The sequence below is a fragment of the Oryza sativa genome, chromosome 11, assembly GCF_034140825.1.
Source record: "Oryza sativa Japonica Group chromosome 11, ASM3414082v1".
NCBI classification, from domain to species: Eukaryota; Viridiplantae; Streptophyta; class Magnoliopsida; order Poales; family Poaceae; genus Oryza; species Oryza sativa.
The window spans coordinates 21,634,982-21,656,494 of NC_089045.1; the positions used below are offsets into that span (position 1 = coordinate 21,634,982).

Below are 21,513 nucleotides of genomic sequence, written 5' to 3' on the forward strand. Positions count from 1 at the left end.
GAAGGTTCTTTTTGGGAACTAATGCCGATGGACAGCACTGCTGCTTGGAGACGGTATGTGGAAATGGCTTTTGAACGGTCATGGCCCCTCGTTATATTTGTGTCGGTACAAGAGAAAGATATAAATGTTTCAATGCAAACCGAAGATGTAGAGGGTCCTATCAATGCAAGGGATGTTGTTGGACCATCGATGCAAAATGAGGAAAATCAACCAAGGGAGGAGCAGGCCATGGGCATGGCGGATGAGGGGGAGAGAGTCGGTATAATTGTTGATGAAATGGAGAGGGAAGATTCGGATAATGAGGAAGCGGACGACGACGCATCATCCGATGAGGAAGGTGATGTAATGGCCACTGATTGGGCAAATGAGGACTTCTCTGGACTTGTTATATCAGAGGGTGATCATGTACCCTGGGAGTATAAGGAGAACGAGGTAATTGAGGGTGCAAGGTATGCTCATAAGGATGAGATGAAGGAGGCGGTGAAGCATTGGGCAGTTTCCTTGCAGAGAGAGTTTAGGGTGGTCAAGTCAACAAATTATGTGTATGAAGTGAGGTGCATAAAGGAAGATTGTCCGTGGCGTGTCCATGCATATAAGGGTAAATGGAATGATTATTGGAAAGTTAGCATTGTGACCGAGCACAAGTGCTACTTACAAGGGGTGGAGAAGTATCACCGAAACATCACTTCAGCTTTTGTGGCAAGTGAGATGTACAGCAGTGTTGTTGGTAACATTGGCTTTGAACCAAAATCAATTATTAGGCACATCGAGAACAAATTCAAGTACACCATAAGCTATGCAAAGGCCTGGAGAGCCAAACAAAAGATTATTGAGATGAGGTATGGCACATTTGAAGCTTCTTATGATAATTTGCCTCGTTTGTTAGCCACCATTGCCCAGAGGAATAATAATACTTACTATGACCTACATACATTTACATCGGTTGATGATCGAACAAAGAGTGTGCTGCAAAGAGCCTTTTTCTCATTGGGTGCTTGCATCAATGCTTTTGTGCATTGTCGACCTGTTCTATGCATAGATGGAACTTTTATGACAGGTAAATACCGAGGTCAGATATTGACAGCAATTGGGTGTGATGGGAACAACCAGGTTCTACCTATGGCTTTTGCATTTGTAGAGAGTGAGAACACTGAAAGCTGGTACTGGTTCCTAGAGAGAGTGCACATTGCAGTGATGCGTATGAGGCCCAACGTTTGCCTTATACATGATCGTCATGCGGGTATGTTGCGGGCTATTGACTACTTGCAGAACGGTTGGGAGGAGAAGGGACGACCGTGACCCAGCGAAGCGGTGGGATGCAGACCGGTCACTCCTTGCCGCTCTGGTAGACCGCTGGAGACCTGAGACGCACACGTTCCACCTTCCCTGTGGGGAGATGGCTCCGACACTGCAGGACGTGTCGTACCTGCTCGGGCTACTGCTGGCGGGAGCACCAGTTGGTCCCGTGGACGGTGTTGTTGGGTGGAAGGAGGATATCACTGCGCGCTTCGAGCAGGTGATGCGCCTTCCACACCTAGGACCGGCCAACACCCTTCCTCCGTACTCTACAGTCGGGCCTAGCAAGGCTTGGTTGCTCCAGTTCACTGTAAGTAAATAAGTTGTTATTATCATACATGCTTATTTGCGATCAACAGAGTGTTTTGTACTAACATTTCATTCTTAATTGTAGGCGGACCTTCTGCACCCTGACGCTGATGATTACTCGGTCCGACGCTCCCTTGAGGCGTACATGTTGTGGTTGTTCGGGTGGGTGATGTTCACTAGCACCCACGGGCACGCTGTGGACTTCCGGCTGGTCCACTACGCACGGTCCATCGCGGATGCTCAGCCACAGGACGTGCTGCAATGGAGCTGGGGTTCTGCTGTGCTAGCAGCCACGTACCGTGCCCTCTGTGAGGCGTGCACGAAGACTGACGCGGGAGCGATCATCGCTGGCTGCCCTATGTTGCTTCAGCTTTGGGCAGCCGAGAGGTTTGCCATAGGTCGACTAGTGGTGGACAGCGCACCCTACGGGGTTGGACGCAGCGCGCAGTGGCCAGAGGACGGTCCCACGATGGGGACTTACTGGTGTCGACGTGGGGTTAGTGCAACTTCGCTGCATTATAAGTTTATCAGTCGTCTTCTTTTTTTTCTTCACATAACATGTCTAATTCCGATCATGTTTATTGCAGCGTCGTTACGCTCACGTCCAGGTGAGACGAGGTTACCCGGATTTCGTGTTCGAGTTTGACCGTCTCCAGCCGAGCGACGTCATCTGGGAGCCGTACACAGAAGAGGCCGTCGCTGCGAGAGCACCGCTAGGACTTTCGTCCTTGTGCACACGCGACCAGGCTTACTGGCTCACCATCCTACCGATGGTGTTCGACATTTTCGTTGAGCCTCACTGCCCGCAGCGTGTGATGAGACAGTTCGGACTTAGGCAGGTGTTTCCGGGCAACGTGCAGCCGACCGTCCTCCCTGCCGACCACTTGTGAGTTCGGATTGTTCATTTCTAAATTTTTATGATACTTACTTCATCGAGCCATATAATTTACCTCTCTTCACAGGTTGACTCGACGGGGACAGCTAGCAGGCGCACTTTGGGCTCCACGTGTACAACAGTACGTTGACGACTGGGTGTTAGCTACAGAGGAGGTGATCAACGAGCTCTTCCCACACACGGAGGAGAACTACCGTGACTACCTTCGCTGGTACCTTCCTCGCACTCGTGCGCGTGTGACCTTCACTCCAGACGCCCCAGAGCCGCACGTTGCCGCTGTCACGGACGCGTATCCCACGCACCGTGACCGAGACTACTTCGTGGGGGTACGTCGAATTTGTATTAGTTCTTACAATTATTTCATTTATCTTGCATAATATAGGACAACTACTGAATTTTTTATTTCCATCTTGCATAGGCTGATGCCGCACGGGATATCAGTGCCGATATCACCGCAGTCCAAGTGAGGTTGAACAGAGGTTTGCACTTGACTGACGTTGAGCAGAGGGTGACCTTCGACCGGATGCAGGAGAAGATGCGTGCGGTCATGCGCGTCTTCTCCTGTCGCAACGCCGTGGACGTCGTACCTCCAGCTGGTCCGGTACAACCACGGCCTCGCGCGCCTACCGTCGGAGCAGGACCTCGACCTACGGCACCTGTTTCGCACGGTACTGCTCAGCCCAGAGGTTTCTTAAGTTTTGTTTATGTTTTTGTACGAAAACATCACCCCGTCGTAACTTGATGTTCCATCCTCGCAGGACCTCGTTTGCCTTCGAGCGTCCCTAGCTTCGGAGCAGTGCGACCTACAGCACCGGTTTCGCATGGTACAGTTCAGCCCAGACATTAGTTCATTTTTGTTTCAGCTTTTGCACGAATATGTCACCATGTTTTAACTGCACGTTTCCTCATCGCAGGACCTCGTCTGCCTTCGAGCGCGTTCGCAGGCACGACCGGCGCTTCCGCGAGCTCCGCAGGGGCGTTCGCCACCTCTTCGGGCGCGTTCGCTAGCTCTTCCTCTCACGGAGCGTCGATCCCTCGCCCACACGGTACTTTACTTTTTATTAATACTATTAAATACATGTATGAAACTGATGGTCCTTGTCCAGCAGGATTTGCAGCCGGGATCTTCGTTACTGGGGCCTCTTCGTCTCACGTCGGTAGGACTGGTCCTACTAGCCAGTTCTACGACGACGACTTGCACGGTGCACACCACCACGACGTACTAGGCTCCTCTCAGCTTGGAGGAGCTCCAGAGGCGCACACTCAGGAGCAGCCAGAGGTCACACCTGTACAGGCAGGACGGGTTGGCTGTGCCGTACCCCCGGACCGACTCACGTACTCCCAGGGGCACATTAGGGCGCAGGGTAGGAGGGACAGGGGTAAGAGGCCTCGTCAGTAGTGTTCTACCTCTTCAGTCCTTATGTGACCGTTTCTTTTGGCTTACAAACTTGTAAAGCAGTACTACTTTTGCTATTACTACTGCAGTACTACTTGTGTTTGTCTCGTCTACATAGTTCTTTTCATTCATATGGTGCTAGAACAACTTATGCTCACGACAACACACTTTCGTACAATGGATTGACACAGTCAGAGTTACTTCAAGTGGCGGGCCGATAACGCAACCTGAACCGACCATACAGTTCATTCATGCTTGGATAGAGTACGAACGTCGGGTGGAAATTGCAAGCTTAGACTGGAGGAACAATCCATTAGGGTTACATAAATGGTCCGAGCGTCCAAAGTGTGGGTGCAGAGATCGCTGGCAGGTGGCTACATCCTTTGCTGAACAAACATTTCGAAGGAGATATTTTGTCTGTCCCAATGTAGACAACGATTTCGTTGTATGTCTAACCATTTACAAAATCCGCTATGATTTGCACAAAATTACTACCCAAACTGAATAACATTACTATTTTTACAGGGCAATCCAAGGATGGGTGGATTTACTCGATGGATCGACAATGTCACTCCATCATATCATGGCCAGAAGATAACAGAGTCAGAAACACAAGTAGAGTATCAACGATTGAAGGACCACGAGAATGCAATGCATTCTGACCGACCTAGAAGGGGCCGATAGGTTACCGCATGCTTGATTCGTCGGGATCGACAAATTTGTACCGTGTATCGATGGCACTTCTTATCTATCTTATCATTACAATGTTTAATTATGGTGGGGATTTTTTGTATGCGTAAGACTAAGGGCCTATTTGGATTGCTACCAAAAATATGCCCTACCAATATTTTGGTAATTTGAATAGTACTTGTGTTTGATTTCGATTGAAGCCTATTCATTGTTAATACGTAATCTAGATTTGAGATTATGTAGAACATTCTTCACTACAATTTTACATTTTGGCAGCAAACCAAATATGATCAAATGCAATTTTACCTTACCAAATATTTGGTAGTGCCAAAACTTGCTTATATTTTGGCACTAACAAAATATTTGTACGGTAACATTCCAAATAGGCCCTAAAAAATAATAAAATTGTATTTTACCAGTCTTGGAGATTTTAATCTTGTATAGTTTTCAATATAAAAAAATTTGATAACTATTGATATTTATAAAAAATATAAAGCACAGTATAAAATCGCCCTCCCCCAGGGCGGCAAGGGGGCCGCCTGCAAAATTCCAGGCCCCCCGCCGCCCATTTGCAGGCGGCCCCCCGCACAGTACAAAATCGCCCTAGCGGAGGGCGGCAAGGGGGCCGCCTGCAAATTTCGTTGACGGCCGTCGCCCGAGAGCGAACGGCCGTCTGCCACGTCACTTTCGCCGCCCTCTGGGATGGCGATTTTTAAAAATCGCCCTCCCAGAGGGCGGTAGGTGACCACTTCTGTCAATTTTCAAAATGAAAAATTATTTTTGTAAAACTTTTAATAAAAAAAATTAAAAATAAAAAAAATTCCTCTATCGGCTGGGCTGCGGAAGAGGGTAGCTAGTGAAAGATACATCGTGACGATATGCAATATTTGTGAGAATTTTTTTTCAGTAATTCAAAAGCTAATGACGCATAAGTTGTCATAAGATTGCTAATTTTATGAAAACACGACGATTTTCATGTCTATTATTTCTTTACCTACTTTAATATAGACAGTACACGTGACAAATAAGAATGAATGCCATTTTTAAAGACTCGTATTTTATTTTAAAACAAATAAAGAGTTCGGGAAAGAATATTCCCGGTACATCGCGATCGATCTTGCAACACAAAACCATCTTTTCCGAAGCTATTGTTATACTAAGAAAATTAATTAATTTCCAGATGAAACCATACAATAGTAATGAATGAGATCGATAGGAGAACTACAGCGTTGCCACCAGAAATACATCCATGGGCCTCATTTTACGTGCACTCTATGTCTCCATCAAATAAAACCGATAATCCTCTTCAGCTGTCTCCATGAAAATAACACAAGTTATTAGAGATTTATCGTTGAGTCGTCGTAGATTGTCATCTCCTAAAATGATTGCCTATTAATTTATTTACCTATATTAATAGACTGGTGTGGTAGAACCATTACCAGGACTCATCATCGCCTCTCACCCTAGAACCTCATTTCTGCATATCTAGACCCTTATGTTGATGCTCAAAAACAATCCAGCCAACGCCTCTCCTGATGTTCTTGACCCCACGTGGCCACGTCCTAATTAAGGTGGTGTTTATTTTAGTCCCTGTCAAATCGGATGTTTGACACTAATTAGAAGTATTTAACGTAGACTAATAATAAAACTTGCATAAATGAGAGCTAATTCGCGAGACAAATTTTTTAAGCCTAATTAATCCATAATTAGCACATGTTTACTGTAACTTCACATAGGCTAATCATGGATTAATTAGGCTCAATAGATTCGTCTCACGAATTAGTCCAGAGTTATGGAATATGTTTTGTCATTAGTCTACATTTAATCCTTCTAATTAGTGTCCAAGTATCCGGTGTGCCTATATCCAAACGAAGCCGAAAACTAGACAATGCATCCATAGAATCTTTAAAATACCTCACGAATCGACGGTCTTGATGCGACGAACATGTCCTGGGATGAGAAATCCAGAGCATAGAGTTACGTACGTGCAGCGGCGTATTATTTTTTGAAATTCGATTACCATATTATACTACTCCATGCCTGTGTTCTTAAAATATATGACATATTATATAGTAGCTTACTATAATATCTTGTCAACTTAAAAAAAATTAACATCATATGAAAATATTTTAATGAGGTCAGAGATATACCGCTCATCATATTAAAATATTTTAATGAGGCTAGAGATATACCGCTAGTCTCTTTGACTACGTTAGGGTCTAGGGGAGTTCGTGGGCGCGTGCAGATAGTGGTGTATGTGTATCTACGCTTCTTCCGTAAAAACATAGTATGAAAAAGGTTTGATCTGTGTAATGTTCTGACAGACAAAAATGTTGACAACATTTACATAATTATCTTTTATTGAAATACAGATCCCAAGCACACCAGCACACAAAAATCACAAAAAAAAAGAAACAAAAACAACAACACAATGCGTGTGCAAACGACGCTTATTACACATACTACTGGTCACTCACTTCCACACACTCGATCGATCGATCGATCATCAACTACCGGACTCCATTGATTTCATTCCATTTCACGGGTAGACCTCGATAACGGAGATAGGGCCCAACACCGGCGTGATCTTGTAGTCGCCGAAGCCGGCGTCGGAGAAGATGGCCCTCCACTCGCGCTCCTCCCGCCCGACGCCACTGATGCACATGAGGAAGAGGCTGTGCATGTCCTCCGCCTCCGCCACGTTGGCGTCGCGCGACGCCGCCGACGAGCCCAGCACCAGCTCCGTTATGATCACCTTCCCTCCGGCCTCCCTCGCCGGGATCGCCTCCCTGCAGTTCCGGAGAATCCTCACGCAGTCGTCGTCTCCCCAGCAGTGCAACACGTACTAGGGAAGAAGAAGATTATCTTTTTTTGTTAATCTCAAAGGTAATTAATTTAGGAGTAAATTTCAGAAAACCTCATGTTTTATGGTCAAAATTTTAGAAAACACGTGTATTTTCACTTGTGACACGTAACCACAGGTTTTGTGGTCTAAATATTTCATACAATTAAACCCCACTTTTTGTTCAAATATCCATTAGTTCTAGTATATCTGAAACAATATTTTTTAAAGTAGTAAAGAGTTAAACAATCTATGTTTTAAAATTTCTATTAAATTCATACTGACCAACATGTTTTGGGGTGGGGTTTTATGAAACTTTAGAACCATAATAGTTGGAGTTATGTGCAACCACATAGGGTTTTGTGTAATGTTGACCATAAAACATAGGGTTTTCTGAAATTTACACGTGTTCTTAATCATATGTGCCTATGTGATACGTACTTTGAGTAGAACAGCGTCCGCTGGTGGAATGGATTGGAACATGTCGCCGGCGACGAGATGCAGGTTGCCGTCGTCGGAGACGGGGGCGTCGGCGACGACGTGGGGGAGGTCCATCACGGTGCACTTGATGTCCGGGAAGGCCGCGGCGATGGCCTTGGCGACCGCGCCGTGGCCGCCGCCGACGTCGACCAGCGAGCGCAGCCCGCGGAACACGCCGGCGTGGTCCCTGAGGACGGCCTCGATCAGCAGCTGGCTCTCCACGAAGCTGTGCGCGTTCATGGTGTCGTTGTCCGCGTTCGCCGCGTCCCACCTGGACCGCCCGTGCGCCAGCTCGAACAGCGACCTCGCCGCGGGCGGCGCCGCCGCCGGCGCGGCGCGCAGCCATGCGTGCATGTCGAAGAACGGGGAGACGGCGACGGGGCCCGCCGCGAAGCGCACCACGGTGGACAGCCCGCGCGGGCCGACGACGAGGCCGGACGCTGCGGTGAGCGTGTACATGGTCGACGTCGCGACGGCGGGCTCGCCCTCGCCGCCGTCGGTCGTGGCGGCGGTGGCGGCGAACATGCCCGAGGTGGTGAGCAGCTTCATGAGGCACCGGAGGTCGGTGAGTCTGGACGCGTGCACGCCGGTATCGGCGGCGATGTTGGCCAGGGTGGCGGCGCCGCCGCGGCGGTGGATCGCGTCGGGGATGCCGAGCTCCACGGCGCACTTGAGCGCCATGGGCTTGATGTAGCTGAACACGTGGTGGTAGAGCAGCGCGAAGGCTCCGACCATGTCCTCCTCATGGGAGATCACTTCTTCGCTTCCATGGATTAACGCCATTGATGAAATGGTGATGATTCTCTAATTACCTGAACTACTACGAGCAGCTGGCTTTGTCTCTTAATTTCCTGTGACTAGGGCTTACTTTCTTCTGCGATGTGCCTGTTCCTTTATATAGAGGACGGATCGAGGAGTACTTGTCATCGATTTTCTCTATGGGTGACTACTTAGATATACTACTAAGTTTGAAAATATTAGTTGTTTAGGATGAGGTAGGATGAGTTAGGCCTATTCTTGTTTTAGGTCTATTTAAAAATATACCGATAATTTTTTTAAAATGTATCATTTAATTATAGTATTAACATAGTGTAATTACGTTGTAACTTATATGTGCAATATAAATTGCACGTAACTAAACGAAAAGAGTTGGTTGCCAGTAATTGGTAGGCTTTGCAAGGCATAGGTAGCAGGTTTGATCCTGCGCGCCTTTCTGTCCTGCTATTACGCTCGATTTTATGTACAACATGGATCTTAAGGCGTACAGACGCACAGTCTAGTAATCAACGTAAAAAATATGTCGCTACTTTTTTTTAAGGAACTCCCTTGTTTTATGGTATAGGATGCTCGCAACTATCTCTTTGACATAAGGGATGGAATTAATGGACTTATTTGCGATGAGAGGGAGTGGCCTGCATGTTAGTTAGGAGAAAAGGGAGTTGTGTTAATTAGTCTGTTAGAGCATGACCAACAACTTTCTTATTCTATTTCATATATCCTCATATTTAGGAAAATTTGGTCAAAATCGCATCCAACATAATCCCTAATTAATCGGTTTTCCAATAATCCAGGTTCCCAAATCCGGATATCTCGTTCACCACTTCAAGGAGCAATTTTTTTTTGTTCCCAATCGCTCTCTCCTGCGCGCACGGAGTAAAAAAATCGCGAGATGAAGGAGGAGTTGGCTTGGCGTTATGCGCGCGTAGGGGAAGAGATCAGCGTAGGGGAGAAGCAGAAAACTGATTTTTTTTTATGGTAATTAAAGGGTGGGCTCACTTTTTATTATAGGAAATCAATTTTAGGCTATCTCTTGAAAAGATTAGCTTTCTCACTTCCTATATTCAGTTTAAGTGCTCCAAAAAACATAGTTTTGGGAATTGATTATTGTCAATCTCTTGGTGATGCTCTTAGTCTTTGAGGTGTAGAGCTGACCTAGATCTTAAGTAAATATTTTTAAAGGGATTATTGCATCCCAACTATCCCAAATCAAACACCCCAAAAATATAATCATCTTATCCCATCCCTTCAACCAAAATACTAAGGCATATTACATGTTCTCTAAGTATACTTGGCCATTAATTTATTCCATAAATATATTATTCACAAGTAAAGAATTAACATCAGAGGAAAATATTTTGAAATGCGTATGGCACTAAACACATATGCTTTTTTCTTTAATTATTAGTAAAAACTTTTAGTATTAACCTAATTGAAAAACAAGGACACAATTATATTCTCAAACTAAGTGAGTAGTTTATGACGTCATATTTTTTTTTAAAAAAGTCAAATTATGTTTATAATGTAAATTACTGCTTTTTACATTACTGTAACTAGCTGAATGCCCATGCGTTGCAACGGGAATTAAAGAAAGAATTTAAAACCTCAAACATTAAAATAAAATTATCCCCATTGTAAATCATTCACATCATATTTTCATCATTTTATATCCCAGTTTAAAATAAACTTTCCTTGTTTGATGGCTTCTGGTTGGGGAAAGGATGAAAGTCCATCTATCACACTGTTTGGGAGACAACACATGGTAGTGGTGGTGGGTGGTGGCAGATTCAGCACTCACCACTGCCATTGGGGTCTTCTAGAGGAGTATATATATTTTAATCTTATTATTATTATATTGTTTAGTTAAAATCAAATTCATTGTGAAAATTCACTTGGATATATATATTTTTAGAAAATCATGAGTTGCAGTTAGGAGTCCGTTCGTAAAGTTAGCATGCGAGTTTTCTTATACGACTCCTTCTGTATATGAAAAGCGAATGAATTTAAAAACCGACTTAAATACAGATTTGTATTTACAAGAGTGAACGAACTTAAAAACTGACTCATACACAGATGACATATCAAAGTACCGATAAAAACATCTTCAATTTTTATAATAGTAGAGATAGAGATAGAGATTCAACTACACTTGTGTGATGTGATAACGTTATTTGTTTTTCAAAGAAACAATGTCCGAGTCAATCAAAGCAATGTAAATGGGACTGCCTATACATCATGTGATAGATTTTTTAGCCTCATATCATGCAGATTTCTTACCCTTTGGATCAACATCTAATGGATGACATTAATATACACAAACAAAATACATATGTAATTTTAGTGTATTTATGATGTAAGTCTAAAAATTACATATGCAATTTTAGTATATTTACGATGTAAGTATGAAAATTACATATGTAATTATAGTGTATTTATGATGTAAGCCTGAAAATTACATATGTAATTATGGTGTAAGTACGATGTAATTAGTACGCGTGGGATCATAAACAAAGTAGCATCGGAAAACACAGCTCAAATCCATAAATGATGGAGTCAGCAACTACTGATTTGGGCTCAGACACTAGTGAACAGTAACGTGGACCTAGTTAGCAGCTAGATGCTAGCATAGATCTCAAAAACCATCTGACGGCTTAAAAAAACGAATGACGGAAGGCTCATAAATCTGTCAAACGATAGTTAGCAATTCCGTAAAGATAAAGATAAAATTAAGAAATGGACTCTAATACGGATGACGTACCAAACCACCGGCAAAAATATCTTCAATTTTATAATAGTAGAGATAGAGATATATAATATATAAGAGAATTAAGATTTAAAAGTATTGGCTTAATTACTCCTACTTAAATACTTCCTCCGTTTCATATTATAAGACTTTCTAGCATTGCCCACATTCATATATATGTTAATGAATCTAGACATATATGTGTGCTAAATTCATTAGCATCTATATGAGTGTGGGCAATGCTAGAAAGACTTATAACCTAAAATGGAGGGAGTATAAGAAAAGTTTAGTTACATATAAGATAAATGACAATAATGGAATAGAGAAAAAAAAAGACTTGAAGTACTAAAGTAAAAAATGATACATATTGTTTTAAGCTAAACAGTTACTACTCTAGGTAAATAATACATATTGTCTTAAGCTAAACCGTTACTCTAGGGCATAGAAAATTAGAAACACATGCGCACACCACTCCGGACCTCCTGTTGCCACGGCGTTCAAAAGGATGTGCACGTACATGCATATGCATATGCATGATGCATGTGTTTTTGGATCGATCGGACATTTTGGGGATGAAAAATTTGACCCTGAATTTTCCTCTCTAAGTGACTAGCTAGCAATTTTGTTCCACGCTTATTTGAAGTACTACGACGTAGCACGACCGGTAAAAAACAGAGAGGAGCTGGAGTTACGAGTCACTGGAAAAGTATATATATCTGGACAGGAAAAAACCACCGAAAATTTACGGTCCACTGTTGACGATCGAGCGAGCCGTATACTACGTCTAACGTACGCAGTAACTTCGTCTAGCCCGCCAGGGTTGATCGTCCCTGTAGGACGGCCAGGACAGCGCTCAACGTTTTCACGTTTTCATTATGGTGGGACGCATGTCCATAAAATTTAAGTCCTAGACTTGGTATGTATGGGTGCTCGTATTTACGATTAATTATTTTTCCAGTGATAATTGGCGCGCACCCGTTGACTCTGTGGCGTCCGTAGTAACGTCATCGTCTCGCCTGCCAGGGTTGATTGTCCCTGCAGGACGGCTGGGACAACTATCAATGTTTTCATGTGTATTTTTACCGGGAAATTAAGCTAGCTCCGATCGAGACTGTTTTTATCCCTCGTCGAGGGCGAGCTAGATTCGTCGCTGCCGATCTTGGAGAATACAGAAAAGGGATCGGTGGTGAAGGTGAACATAGCTCAAATGATTAAGTTTTTAATGATGAAACTTGTCCATCCGAATTCAAGTTCTAGTTCTCGACTTGTATATATGGATGATCATATTTACGATTAATTATTCTTCCAGTGATCGTCAACGCACCCGTTGACACGCTAAGGCGCATGTGGAAAATTCGTCAATCTTAAAATGCATCATCCTAAATTTTCATAGGTGCTCATAAAAATAGGGTTTGCGCGTGTGCTTTGTGAGCGTTTGTGTTTGTTTCTCAAAAACGAAAGGATTTTGGCGTGGAGAGCAGATATGATAGAGAGAGATGCTAGAGTGATTCTTTTCTCATTTCACCGGTTGCCGGAAGGTCTAAAGTCTTGTGCATGGTTGTATTCTCCCCAACCCACACCCACGCACACGCCCTCCGGGCCCCACATCTCAGTGACTCACATCAAGAACCATTACAATCATGAGTTTTTCTCTGGTGGAGACGCCTTCTGACTCCTCTAATATTTTGGAATGCAATTTTATAATTTGCTTAGAAAGAAATATGCTTAAATTAAGGGTAAATTAGTGATGGGATGTGCTGGAGAAAATTCTCCATATGCCACTCAAACAGTACAGGGCCAAACAGGACTTTGGCCCAGCCCAGCTAGGTAGAAAGCCGTATACTGTGCTGTCTTTCCAACTACATGATGCTGCTTAGTTAAAAAAAATCTCAAATCCTCATGTGAATTATTATGCTTAAAATCGACGCAAAAACTTACTATGTGGCTAATAAAATAACAAGCTAGCTCTGGCAACAAAGAATTTTCATAAATATAACACGGCCTCTCCCAATTCACTGGCGAGAAAATATATACCAAAAAGAAAAAAGTCGCTGGATATTGATATTTATATATGCAACAAAATTTGAAACTACAAAAAAAGTGCCTTTTTCATAGAAGGGTAATCATGTGACGGTACTCGCTTCTGAGAAGGCGGTTCTCGGCCATCATCCTTCGAACGAGCATCAGATCAGCTTGCTCCGACCAATCAAGGCGCAGGCTCCATGCAACCCTGACCATCGGATCAACGATCAGACGGTCAAGATTGGGTGCACTCCTAAGAATTTGGAACGCCAGTTCAAGCTGTCCACGTGTACTATCGAATCCTGTCATGCGTACAGTCCTGAGATGCTTGTGCACACACACTGAACTTAATTTATCTAACTGACCACGCTTTGTGTAGATCGGTGCACTAGGACAGTACATCTGCATATATGGAAGAACAAATAAATAATTCACTGCAAGTTAGTGAAAATCTTGGAGATTGGATAACCTTTTTATTTACAGAAATATGGTTCAATTTGGAATGTTCAGAAGCTTAATTGTGATGTTTTAGCAATTGGTCTTACATTGAGTTCCAGCTCTTCCAGACATGGTGCCATCTCCAGTAGCGAAGCCAGGCGAAGGATTCCGCTGATATTGTCCGAACTTCCCTGGACATCGATGTTCAAGATCAGATGCTTCAGATTGTTGAACCTGCCATTGCTTTCTGCAAATCCTCGCGACTAAATGGCGATACAGTCATGGTCAGAAAGGCGAGATGTGAAGTTGCATATACCATGAACATTATATTAGAGCGAAATATACTTGATTTTGCTGAGCTCTTGAACAGTACTCACCTCAGTTCTGACTGTCATGTTGATGGAGAGACGATCCTGCACGCGATGAAGACCACCAGCTGGAAGCTCAGTGGAGACATAGCTCAAACAATCCGAGAATGACACCAGCTCGATCGTCGCCACCGACAAGTTCAGGCATTCGGCAAGCACAATCGGTATCGGATAGTTGGTGAGCTCGAATTCTGTCAGATTCGGTGCTTGCAGATGCAGCTTCTGCAGCCTACACTTGCGCACGCACAGATACCGCAACCGGCACAACTTCTGGCAGATGCTCCGATGTTGCAATGAACACTGTGTCAGGCTTAACCACTCCAAAACATTGCAGTGGGAGAGCAGGCACTGCAGATCTCCCCTGATGGACACCATGTGCAATCCAAGCTTCTTCAGGTTTGTGAAGCCACTGAGATTGAGATCAGGAGGTATTGTCAGGGAGACGAACCCTAGGGAGAGAGACCTGACGCAGTTGTCACCAGAGAAGAAGATATGCAGGGGGAAACTGTACATGCCATTCATCATGTCAGTGTCCTCTTGATCTTCTGGACAGAGATCAAGAACAATCTGCCCAGCTCTTGAAGCAGCAGAGAAGCTAACCCATCCGTCAATGTGATGTGCATCATCTCTCCCAAGGAGAGGGAATTTCACTATGAAATTCTCCAGAGAGGATGACCTGAACTGCCACAAGATGCTGTTTACACGAGAGATGAAGGTAGCAGCCAGGCGGTCGTCAGCTGTTATGCTGCCATGGAGCATTGTTTGTCTGGTGAAGACAAGATTTGGGTAGCATCTCCAAAGCCTTCTCCAGCTCCTAGACACCATGCTCGTCCTTGCAGCTTCTTTGAAATGTAATCGTGAAAATATGTCGCAGATAATATCCTGCAGAAGCAGCAGATCAGAACAAGGGAAATAGCTCAGCAAATTAACCTTTTCTTTGGAGTCCCTTTACCAAGTTATTTTCTGCATTCCCATGTAACAATCTCTACTATAACAAAGAGCCTCTCACCACCATCTCTAGAACTGATGGGGTACTACTGGGATCTTTTAAGGGCAGATACATAGATATTTTGTGCATGTAGCTTGGCTCCATGATTGAAGTTTGCTTGCAAGTTATATTTTTTCCATGAGAAATATATATATATATATATATATATATATATATATATATATATATATATATATATATATATATTATGTTTAGAATTTACTGCTATATGCTTTGTCAAATCCGTTGCAATGCAGGTATTTTGCTAGTTAAGTAAGAAGTACATGGAAAATCATGGTTTTACTTACAGGAGGTAGGCGGTGAAGCCGAAAACTACCATATCTTGCCCTCTTATTGAGACCAGATCTGACACATCCTTTACTGTTTGATACTTTACCATAAACCATGTGGCTTGTTTTTGTCATCCAACAAAACTAGTAATCTGAATCTCAGAGATAGAGTATGTAAGAAAAGAAAACACAGCAAAATAAGTGAATGATATATGAGGAAAGTATAACAAGTATATAATTCAAAGGTATCGAAATGTTTTCGCCGGTTCAGCATTGTTCAACTGCACAACACTATAAACCCTGCCTGTCCAATTAGTCCTTGAATCTGATACTGATATTAACACAGAGAACAAAACCACCTACAGTTTGGAAGGACTAGTGACGAAACAACACGATAACACAACAAAAAGAAATTGGGAAGCGTTTGCAACTTTGCATGGAATGCAAAACATGATTTTCCAAAATCAATTGGTCATATTGCAAGGATATTTGGATATGGATTGAAGATGTCCAATTTGAATCAACAATAGAATTATTCTAATTCATATGTAGTCAAAACTCACATAGCCGGTATCCATATCCACCCATGTGTAAAATGGGTATACATATCCAAATGGATATATTTGATGAACAGCTACGCAATAGGACTCGCTGACCACTATATAGCTTATCAAAATCATGCATTCATGCCTCATCAAAAACTAACGCACCTCATCAAATTCCAGTATGGCATGCTCAGGGTCAATCCAGCTGTAATTTACTACTAATTTATTTGTAGTCATTCATTGTACAATCTCTATAATAATTGGCTTTGTTTGAAGCAAAGGCCCGGATGAATTCCATTATTAAAAAAAGAAAAACTCGGGGTCAACCAACTTGGAATCCATTAGAAGTTGCGGTTTGTCGCACTAATTATGTTGAGTCAAACATGGTTCTCTCGAAATTTAGGCATTTTTTTTCTTTTTGCTGGGAAATTAATTTAGGCAATTTGACATTGAAACACTGTTGACTGTGTGCGTACGTTCACAAAAGAGGGTCAGTGAATATATATGACACTGAAATTTGCCCGAAAGGAAAACACAACCCTCAAATTCCCACCGAAACATACACAAAAAAAAAGAGATGGAATTGAAGGAAACCCAATGAATAGAGTGGCATCTTGTCCTTTTTTCTTATTGAGGCCTTGTTCGGTTAATTCCCGTGAGATCTTGTTCGGTTTGGAGAGGGTTGAAGGGGATTAGATGGGTTTGAGGGAGAATAATTCCACACCAAAGTAGAAGTGGAATAAATCCCTTCCAATTCTTTCCTCTTGGGGATTAACCGAACATAGTCTGAGGGAGGGATTAGAAAAGATTTATTCCACACCTATCGCGGTGTAAAATTATTCTCTCTTAATCCCTTCCAATTTTCTTCAATCCCCTCTAAACCGATCCAGGCCTGAAGGGGGCAGTGTTAGGAAGGAAGCTAACCTAGGCGCCAGTTTGTAAGAGCTAGCCGTTGGTCGCCGGCCGTTTGCCTCGCCGCCCTAGGGTCCCTACCTACGTACTTCTCTCTCCCGGCTCACCTCCGATTCTTTCTCCGGTTCAAAACTGCTCGGCGAATAGTGGAATTTTTTTCCCCTGTTTATTTATATGGGCCTAGGTGGACACAGGGCTGTTTGATTCGGGCCCAGCCCAGCCCTGGCTGGAAACGGATTCGAGTCTGATCGGTTTCGCATGCAGTTTTACAGATTATTAATAACTCCCGTATATACGTACCCTGTGGAAAACTGCGTCAAGAATTTGGCTTTTCTGTTTATATATAGGGCTAGTATTAACAAATCGTTTTCGTTTCAAAAATAATAAAAAAAGTAGTATATATTACATCGCTTTTTTACACAAAACTCCGAAAAGATCTTCCTATCCCCCCCCCCCCCCCCAAAATCCTCCTGTTGGGCCTCCTACCTTGAAAAGGAAAAAAATCACTCAGCTCACATCATCGTCGTCTCCATCACCAGCGAATAATTCGAGCTCGACAACTCCTTGGGTAAGGAAACCCCTAATCTAGTAATCTGTCTTCGCTCCGCTCTCATCTCGATTTGGTTTCTGTGTGCGTGGATAATCGAAATCCAGATCGTTTTCTCTTTCTCCCAATTAGACTACAGGCCATTCCGGCTGGTACCTCGTAGTTGTGGGGATTATTGGTTTTTTCTCCTCCGGTTTCATAATTCTTTACCGTTTTGGATAATGACACGGTCTGCAAAATATATATTTGACTTTATTTTTCTATTATAATATATACAATAAGTAAATGCATGTTTATTTTTCTTATATTACTTTTGAAAGATAAATCTACAAATGTTATTCTAGTTCCTTTAAACTAAATATTTCTAAAATTGTTAATAATCAAAGTTACAAAATCTTGACTTCAACCTTATCCAAAACGTCAAGGATTAAAAATGTTATTCTAGTTCCTTTAAACTAAATATTTCTAAAATTGTTAATAATCAAAGTTACAAAATCTTGACTTCAACCTTATCCAAAACATCAAGAATTATGGAAGTGTTGATGCTAGGGATTCTATTTCGGGGCCAGCTGGAATAAGCTACAATTTGTTTAGTTTGTATGTGTTCTCTGATGATGTGATAAGCATTGCAATTGCAATGGGAGCACTTTGAAGTCGAAAATGATCTTTAATTATGAGAAAGACCAAATATTTTGCTTGTAGGATTGTATGTTTGCCTGTAATATTCTTGTACAACTAGTTCTGTAGCATCGAAAAATTTTAAGTTTAGTAACTGTTATAAAGTGTGTTTTAAAAAAGGGATGATTAAGCTACACATAAAAGTGTGTCACGGCCTTCATTGCTAGGCTGGCACCAAGTATAGGACCAAGCAACACCAATGACTCAAGGCCCAAAAGGAATTGACGACCCAACATGCTATACAATGATTTTTTTTTTTCATTTTTAAATTTTTTGTTTTAATATTTACATAAATATTATACCGGCGAAAATATTTATAAAAATAGACCCTGCCGCAAGGGCGGTAAGGAGGTGAAATGCAATTTTCGCCATATGCAAAATTCGCATGCCCGCTCATCGGCCTTTGTCACCCTGCCGCCCTCTACGAGGGCTGCAGGGTCTATTTCTATAAATATTTTGACCGGTATAATATTTCTGTAAATATTAAAAAAAAAAAATTGAAAACGAAAAAAAAATGTGGGAGGATGTATGTATGTGTGGAGGAGGGGTATAGAATCTGTATTGGCTAACCTGAACTGCGGCTCTGGAATCCCAATCCCCTTCTCCTCTGCCTTATTTCCTCCACCTTCCTCGAACCCTTTTAATTCTTTGGCAAGTTATCCTGATCGAGAACGAGGAATGTGACAACATGATTAACATATGATTGATTGAACATTACTTATTAAAAATTTGCAGGATAGATTTATTTGATTTTTTAAATCAACTTCTATATAGAAAGCTTTTGTACGAAATACACCGTTTAGCGGTTTGAAAAACGTGCTAAAGGAAATCAAGGAAGTAGCTAAGTCAAACAATATGAACCAAAGTGCCTCGGTTCATACACTATCCTTTATTTTATTTATGTTGGCTGGCTTCGAGCAATCTTCCAATGGTATTATTGTGAACCAGTACACTTTGGTGTTATGTTTCAATACTCATCATTTTCAGGGTTACAATTTACAAATCCATTTTTTAATTCTATATACCTGTAATGCAGATGTTCTGATTTTTATTTCAGTGGAAAAAAAATGAGAGCCGTGGTTCATGGTAAGGGGACAAAGAGTGAAGGCTGTGCCAGGATCAATATGAAGAAGAGGATATCCCAGGCTTTTCGACTTCACCGGCTACCTCCTGTAAGTAAAGCCATGACTTACAGAGTTACAGTAAGCTAATTACAGTGGGACTATATACTGCATACTCATTGATTTATCGCTAGCCTCGTGCATGTACATATCTTTTAATGTAATTGCAAGAAATATATGATTTGTTTTGTAGAGCTTTAACTTCTAAATTTAGCTCCGGGAGTTAGATCGGGAGTGGAGTTGTGGAGCAGCCTAAACCCAGTTCCATATCTCTAGTTCATTTTGTGAGAGCGCTACACTCTACACCCACGTCAGTTCTCATTTTAGGTGGAACTGAAATTGTTTGGTTGGGCTCCAGCTCAAAGAGAAGTGGAGTTGGAGCTAGTACTGTGCCAAACAGTCCCATATTGTGCTAAACTGCTATCTCTAAAGGCTTAAAGCATGTTGGTCAAGAAATGAGTTATTTTCCTTTAGAAAGACAAAACTCTAGCTTATTTAATTTGTGTCATGTTTCTGCAGGATGTTTTGCGTGTCATACTATCACAATTGTCATTCAAAGAAGCTGCACGTACAAGCGTTGTGTCCAGGAAGTGGAAACGGCTTTGGAGATGCTACCCAAAGCTGGTCTTGACCGGAGATATGATGCTTGGCAGCAGCAGCAATGCTGCAGGAGACCACCCAACATCGAATAAAACAACATTTATCAGGCGTGCCAACAGTATCGTGCGGCAGCTATCATCACCATCAGCTACGCTCAACAAGTTCATAGTGAAATTTCCCCTCCTCCAAAGCGACGCAGATCACATCGACAGATGGGTCAGCTTGTCAGCATCATCAAGAGCAAGGCGAATTGTTCTTGATCTGTGCCCAGAACTCGAGAAGTTCGGTGACAAAGACCAAATGTACAGCTTCCCTCTTCATCTTTTCAGTGTTGGTGGTAGTAATTCTTGCGTCAAGTCTCTCTGCCTAGGCTTTGTCTCCCTGAATCTGCTTCATCAGCTGTCTCCTGCTGGTAATACCAATCGCTTGACAATCCTGAAGAAGCTTACCCTGCACAAGGTGTCCATTGCTGGTGATCTTCAGAGCTTGCTCCTGGAGTGCGATGTTCTCGAGTGGTTAAGCCTCACCTTCTGCTCCCTGCAACACCGTGATCTGGTCATCCAACACCAGCAGCCACTGCAGCGTCTGCGGCATCTGCGTGTGCTGCACTGCAGGCTGCAGAAGCTGGAGCTGCAGGCTCCGAATCTGACTGAGTTTGAGTTTGCTAACCACCAGGTGCCTTTGGTGCTTGGTGATTGCGTCAACATGTCGATGGCGTCGGTTGGGCTGTTGCTGCCGTCGGATGGCTTCGACTACGCCTGCACCAAGCTTCCGTTTGCTCTTCCTCATGTTTGTGACCGTCTCACTCTAAGCATGGCGATCAGAACTGAGGTACGTTTGTGCTGCACATCTTAATTAATTTCATGGTACAAATACTACCTTCAAATTATAAGAACCAATATTAGTATTACAAATCTAGTTAGGAGACTATATCCAGATTCATAGCACTGGCATGTGTCTTGTCCCATACTAGATTACTATATCATGGTACGAAGGGATCGAACAGTTGACAACTTTTATGATGATCTTTACTGGTTCAGTAGAAACAATATGGATTGTCGATTTGTGATAATATATTGTTTTACAATCTCCTTGGTTTCTTAGAAACAAACACCACCTATGATTTCCGCGTAATTTTCACACTAGTTTGAATGCATGCAGATGTACTGTGCGAATACGCCATTCTACACCTCCGATCTGGATGCGGCGGCGACAACGCCGGCGGCTCGTCTCCACGAGCGGCTCAGGACCGTCTACATGACCGGGTTCTACGGCATCCGTGGCCAGCTAGAGCTGGCGCACCGGATACTCCGGAGCACGGTCGCTCTCGACCGTCTGATCATCGATCCGACGCGCAAGGTTGACCACGATTTCAGAAACCAGGCCTACGCAGGCATGGGAAGGACCATGGCTACACTGTATTAACAAAGCCCAGTTCCCTGGCACTGTGATTACTATTCTGTAGCAGAAACTCACAAGGAAAATCATATATAATTTTTATTTGTTTATTTATCTTTTGTTATTAGTCTCAGATCTCTGTTTGTGTTATTTGGCATGAAATCTATTCTGTAGTAGG

At 42.8% G+C, this 21,513-nt stretch overlaps 3 protein-coding genes across 5 annotated transcripts; 1 reads left to right on the plus strand and 2 right to left on the minus strand.

Moving 5' to 3' along the window:
• Positions 1 to 6,923: 6,923 nt before the first annotated feature.
• Positions 6,924 to 8,757, minus strand: LOC4350663 (acetylserotonin O-methyltransferase 1-like). Its single transcript, XM_015761117.3, has 2 exons — positions 7,870 to 8,757; positions 6,924 to 7,431 (listed from the first exon to the last, which is right to left on the minus strand). Exons 1-2 carry the CDS (start codon positions 8,689 to 8,691, stop codon positions 7,126 to 7,128), a joined length of 1,128 nt encoding a protein of 375 aa, XP_015616603.1. The 5' UTR covers positions 8,692 to 8,757; the 3' UTR covers positions 6,924 to 7,125.
• Positions 8,758 to 13,396: 4,639 nt separating this feature from the next.
• Positions 13,397 to 17,057, minus strand: LOC4350664 (F-box protein At5g03100). 3 transcript variants are annotated; one of them, XM_015761048.3, is made up of 5 exons: positions 17,004 to 17,057; positions 15,553 to 15,686; positions 14,266 to 15,098; positions 13,996 to 14,151; positions 13,397 to 13,852 (listed from the first exon to the last, which is right to left on the minus strand). In XM_015761048.3, the coding sequence occupies exons 3-5, from the start codon at positions 15,079 to 15,081 to the stop codon at positions 13,538 to 13,540; spliced, it is 1,287 nt and encodes a 428-aa protein (XP_015616534.1). In that variant the 5' UTR covers positions 15,082 to 15,098; positions 15,553 to 15,686; positions 17,004 to 17,057; the 3' UTR covers positions 13,397 to 13,537. The 3 variants fall into 3 exon arrangements, with proteins under 3 accessions (XP_015616534.1, XP_015616533.1, XP_066161602.1); XM_015761047.3 differs by having other exon boundaries at positions 14,266 to 15,138; XM_066305505.1 differs by lacking the exon at positions 17,004 to 17,057 and having other exon boundaries at positions 14,266 to 15,095; positions 15,553 to 15,685.
• Positions 17,058 to 17,541: 484 nt separating this feature from the next.
• On the plus strand, positions 17,542 to 21,455 carry LOC9270886 (F-box protein At5g03100). The gene is made up of 4 exons (XM_066305547.1): positions 17,542 to 17,559; positions 19,253 to 19,388; positions 19,857 to 20,891; positions 21,084 to 21,455. Exons 2-3 carry the CDS (start codon positions 19,284 to 19,286, stop codon positions 20,790 to 20,792), a joined length of 1,041 nt encoding a protein of 346 aa, XP_066161644.1. The 5' UTR covers positions 17,542 to 17,559; positions 19,253 to 19,283; the 3' UTR covers positions 20,793 to 20,891; positions 21,084 to 21,455.
• Positions 21,456 to 21,513: the final 58 nt, after the last annotated feature.

Coding starts and splice junctions, on each gene's coding strand:
- LOC9270886 (XM_066305547.1), top strand. CDS start 19,284: ATGAGAGCCGTGGTTCATGGTAAGGGGACAAAGAGTGAAGGCTGTGCC. Junction 19,389..19,856: donor GACTTCACCGGCTACCTCCT/GTAAGTAAAGCC, acceptor ATGTTTCTGCAG/GATGTTTTGCGTGTCATACT.
- LOC4350664 (XM_015761047.3), bottom strand. CDS start 15,669: ATGACAAAAACAAGCCACATGGTTTATGGTAAAGTATCAAACAGTAAA. Junction 15,139..15,552: donor GGCTTCACCGCCTACCTCCT/GTAAGTAAAACC, acceptor CTGCTTCTGCAG/GATATTATCTGCGACATATT. Junction 13,853..13,995: donor TGGAAGAGCTGGAACTCAAT/GTAAGACCAATT, acceptor CCATATATGCAG/ATGTACTGTCCTAGTGCACC.
- LOC4350663 (XM_015761117.3), bottom strand. CDS start 8,691: ATGGCGTTAATCCATGGAAGCGAAGAAGTGATCTCCCATGAGGAGGAC. Junction 7,432..7,869: donor CGGACGCTGTTCTACTCAAA/GTACGTATCACA, acceptor CTTCTTCCCTAG/TACGTGTTGCACTGCTGGGG.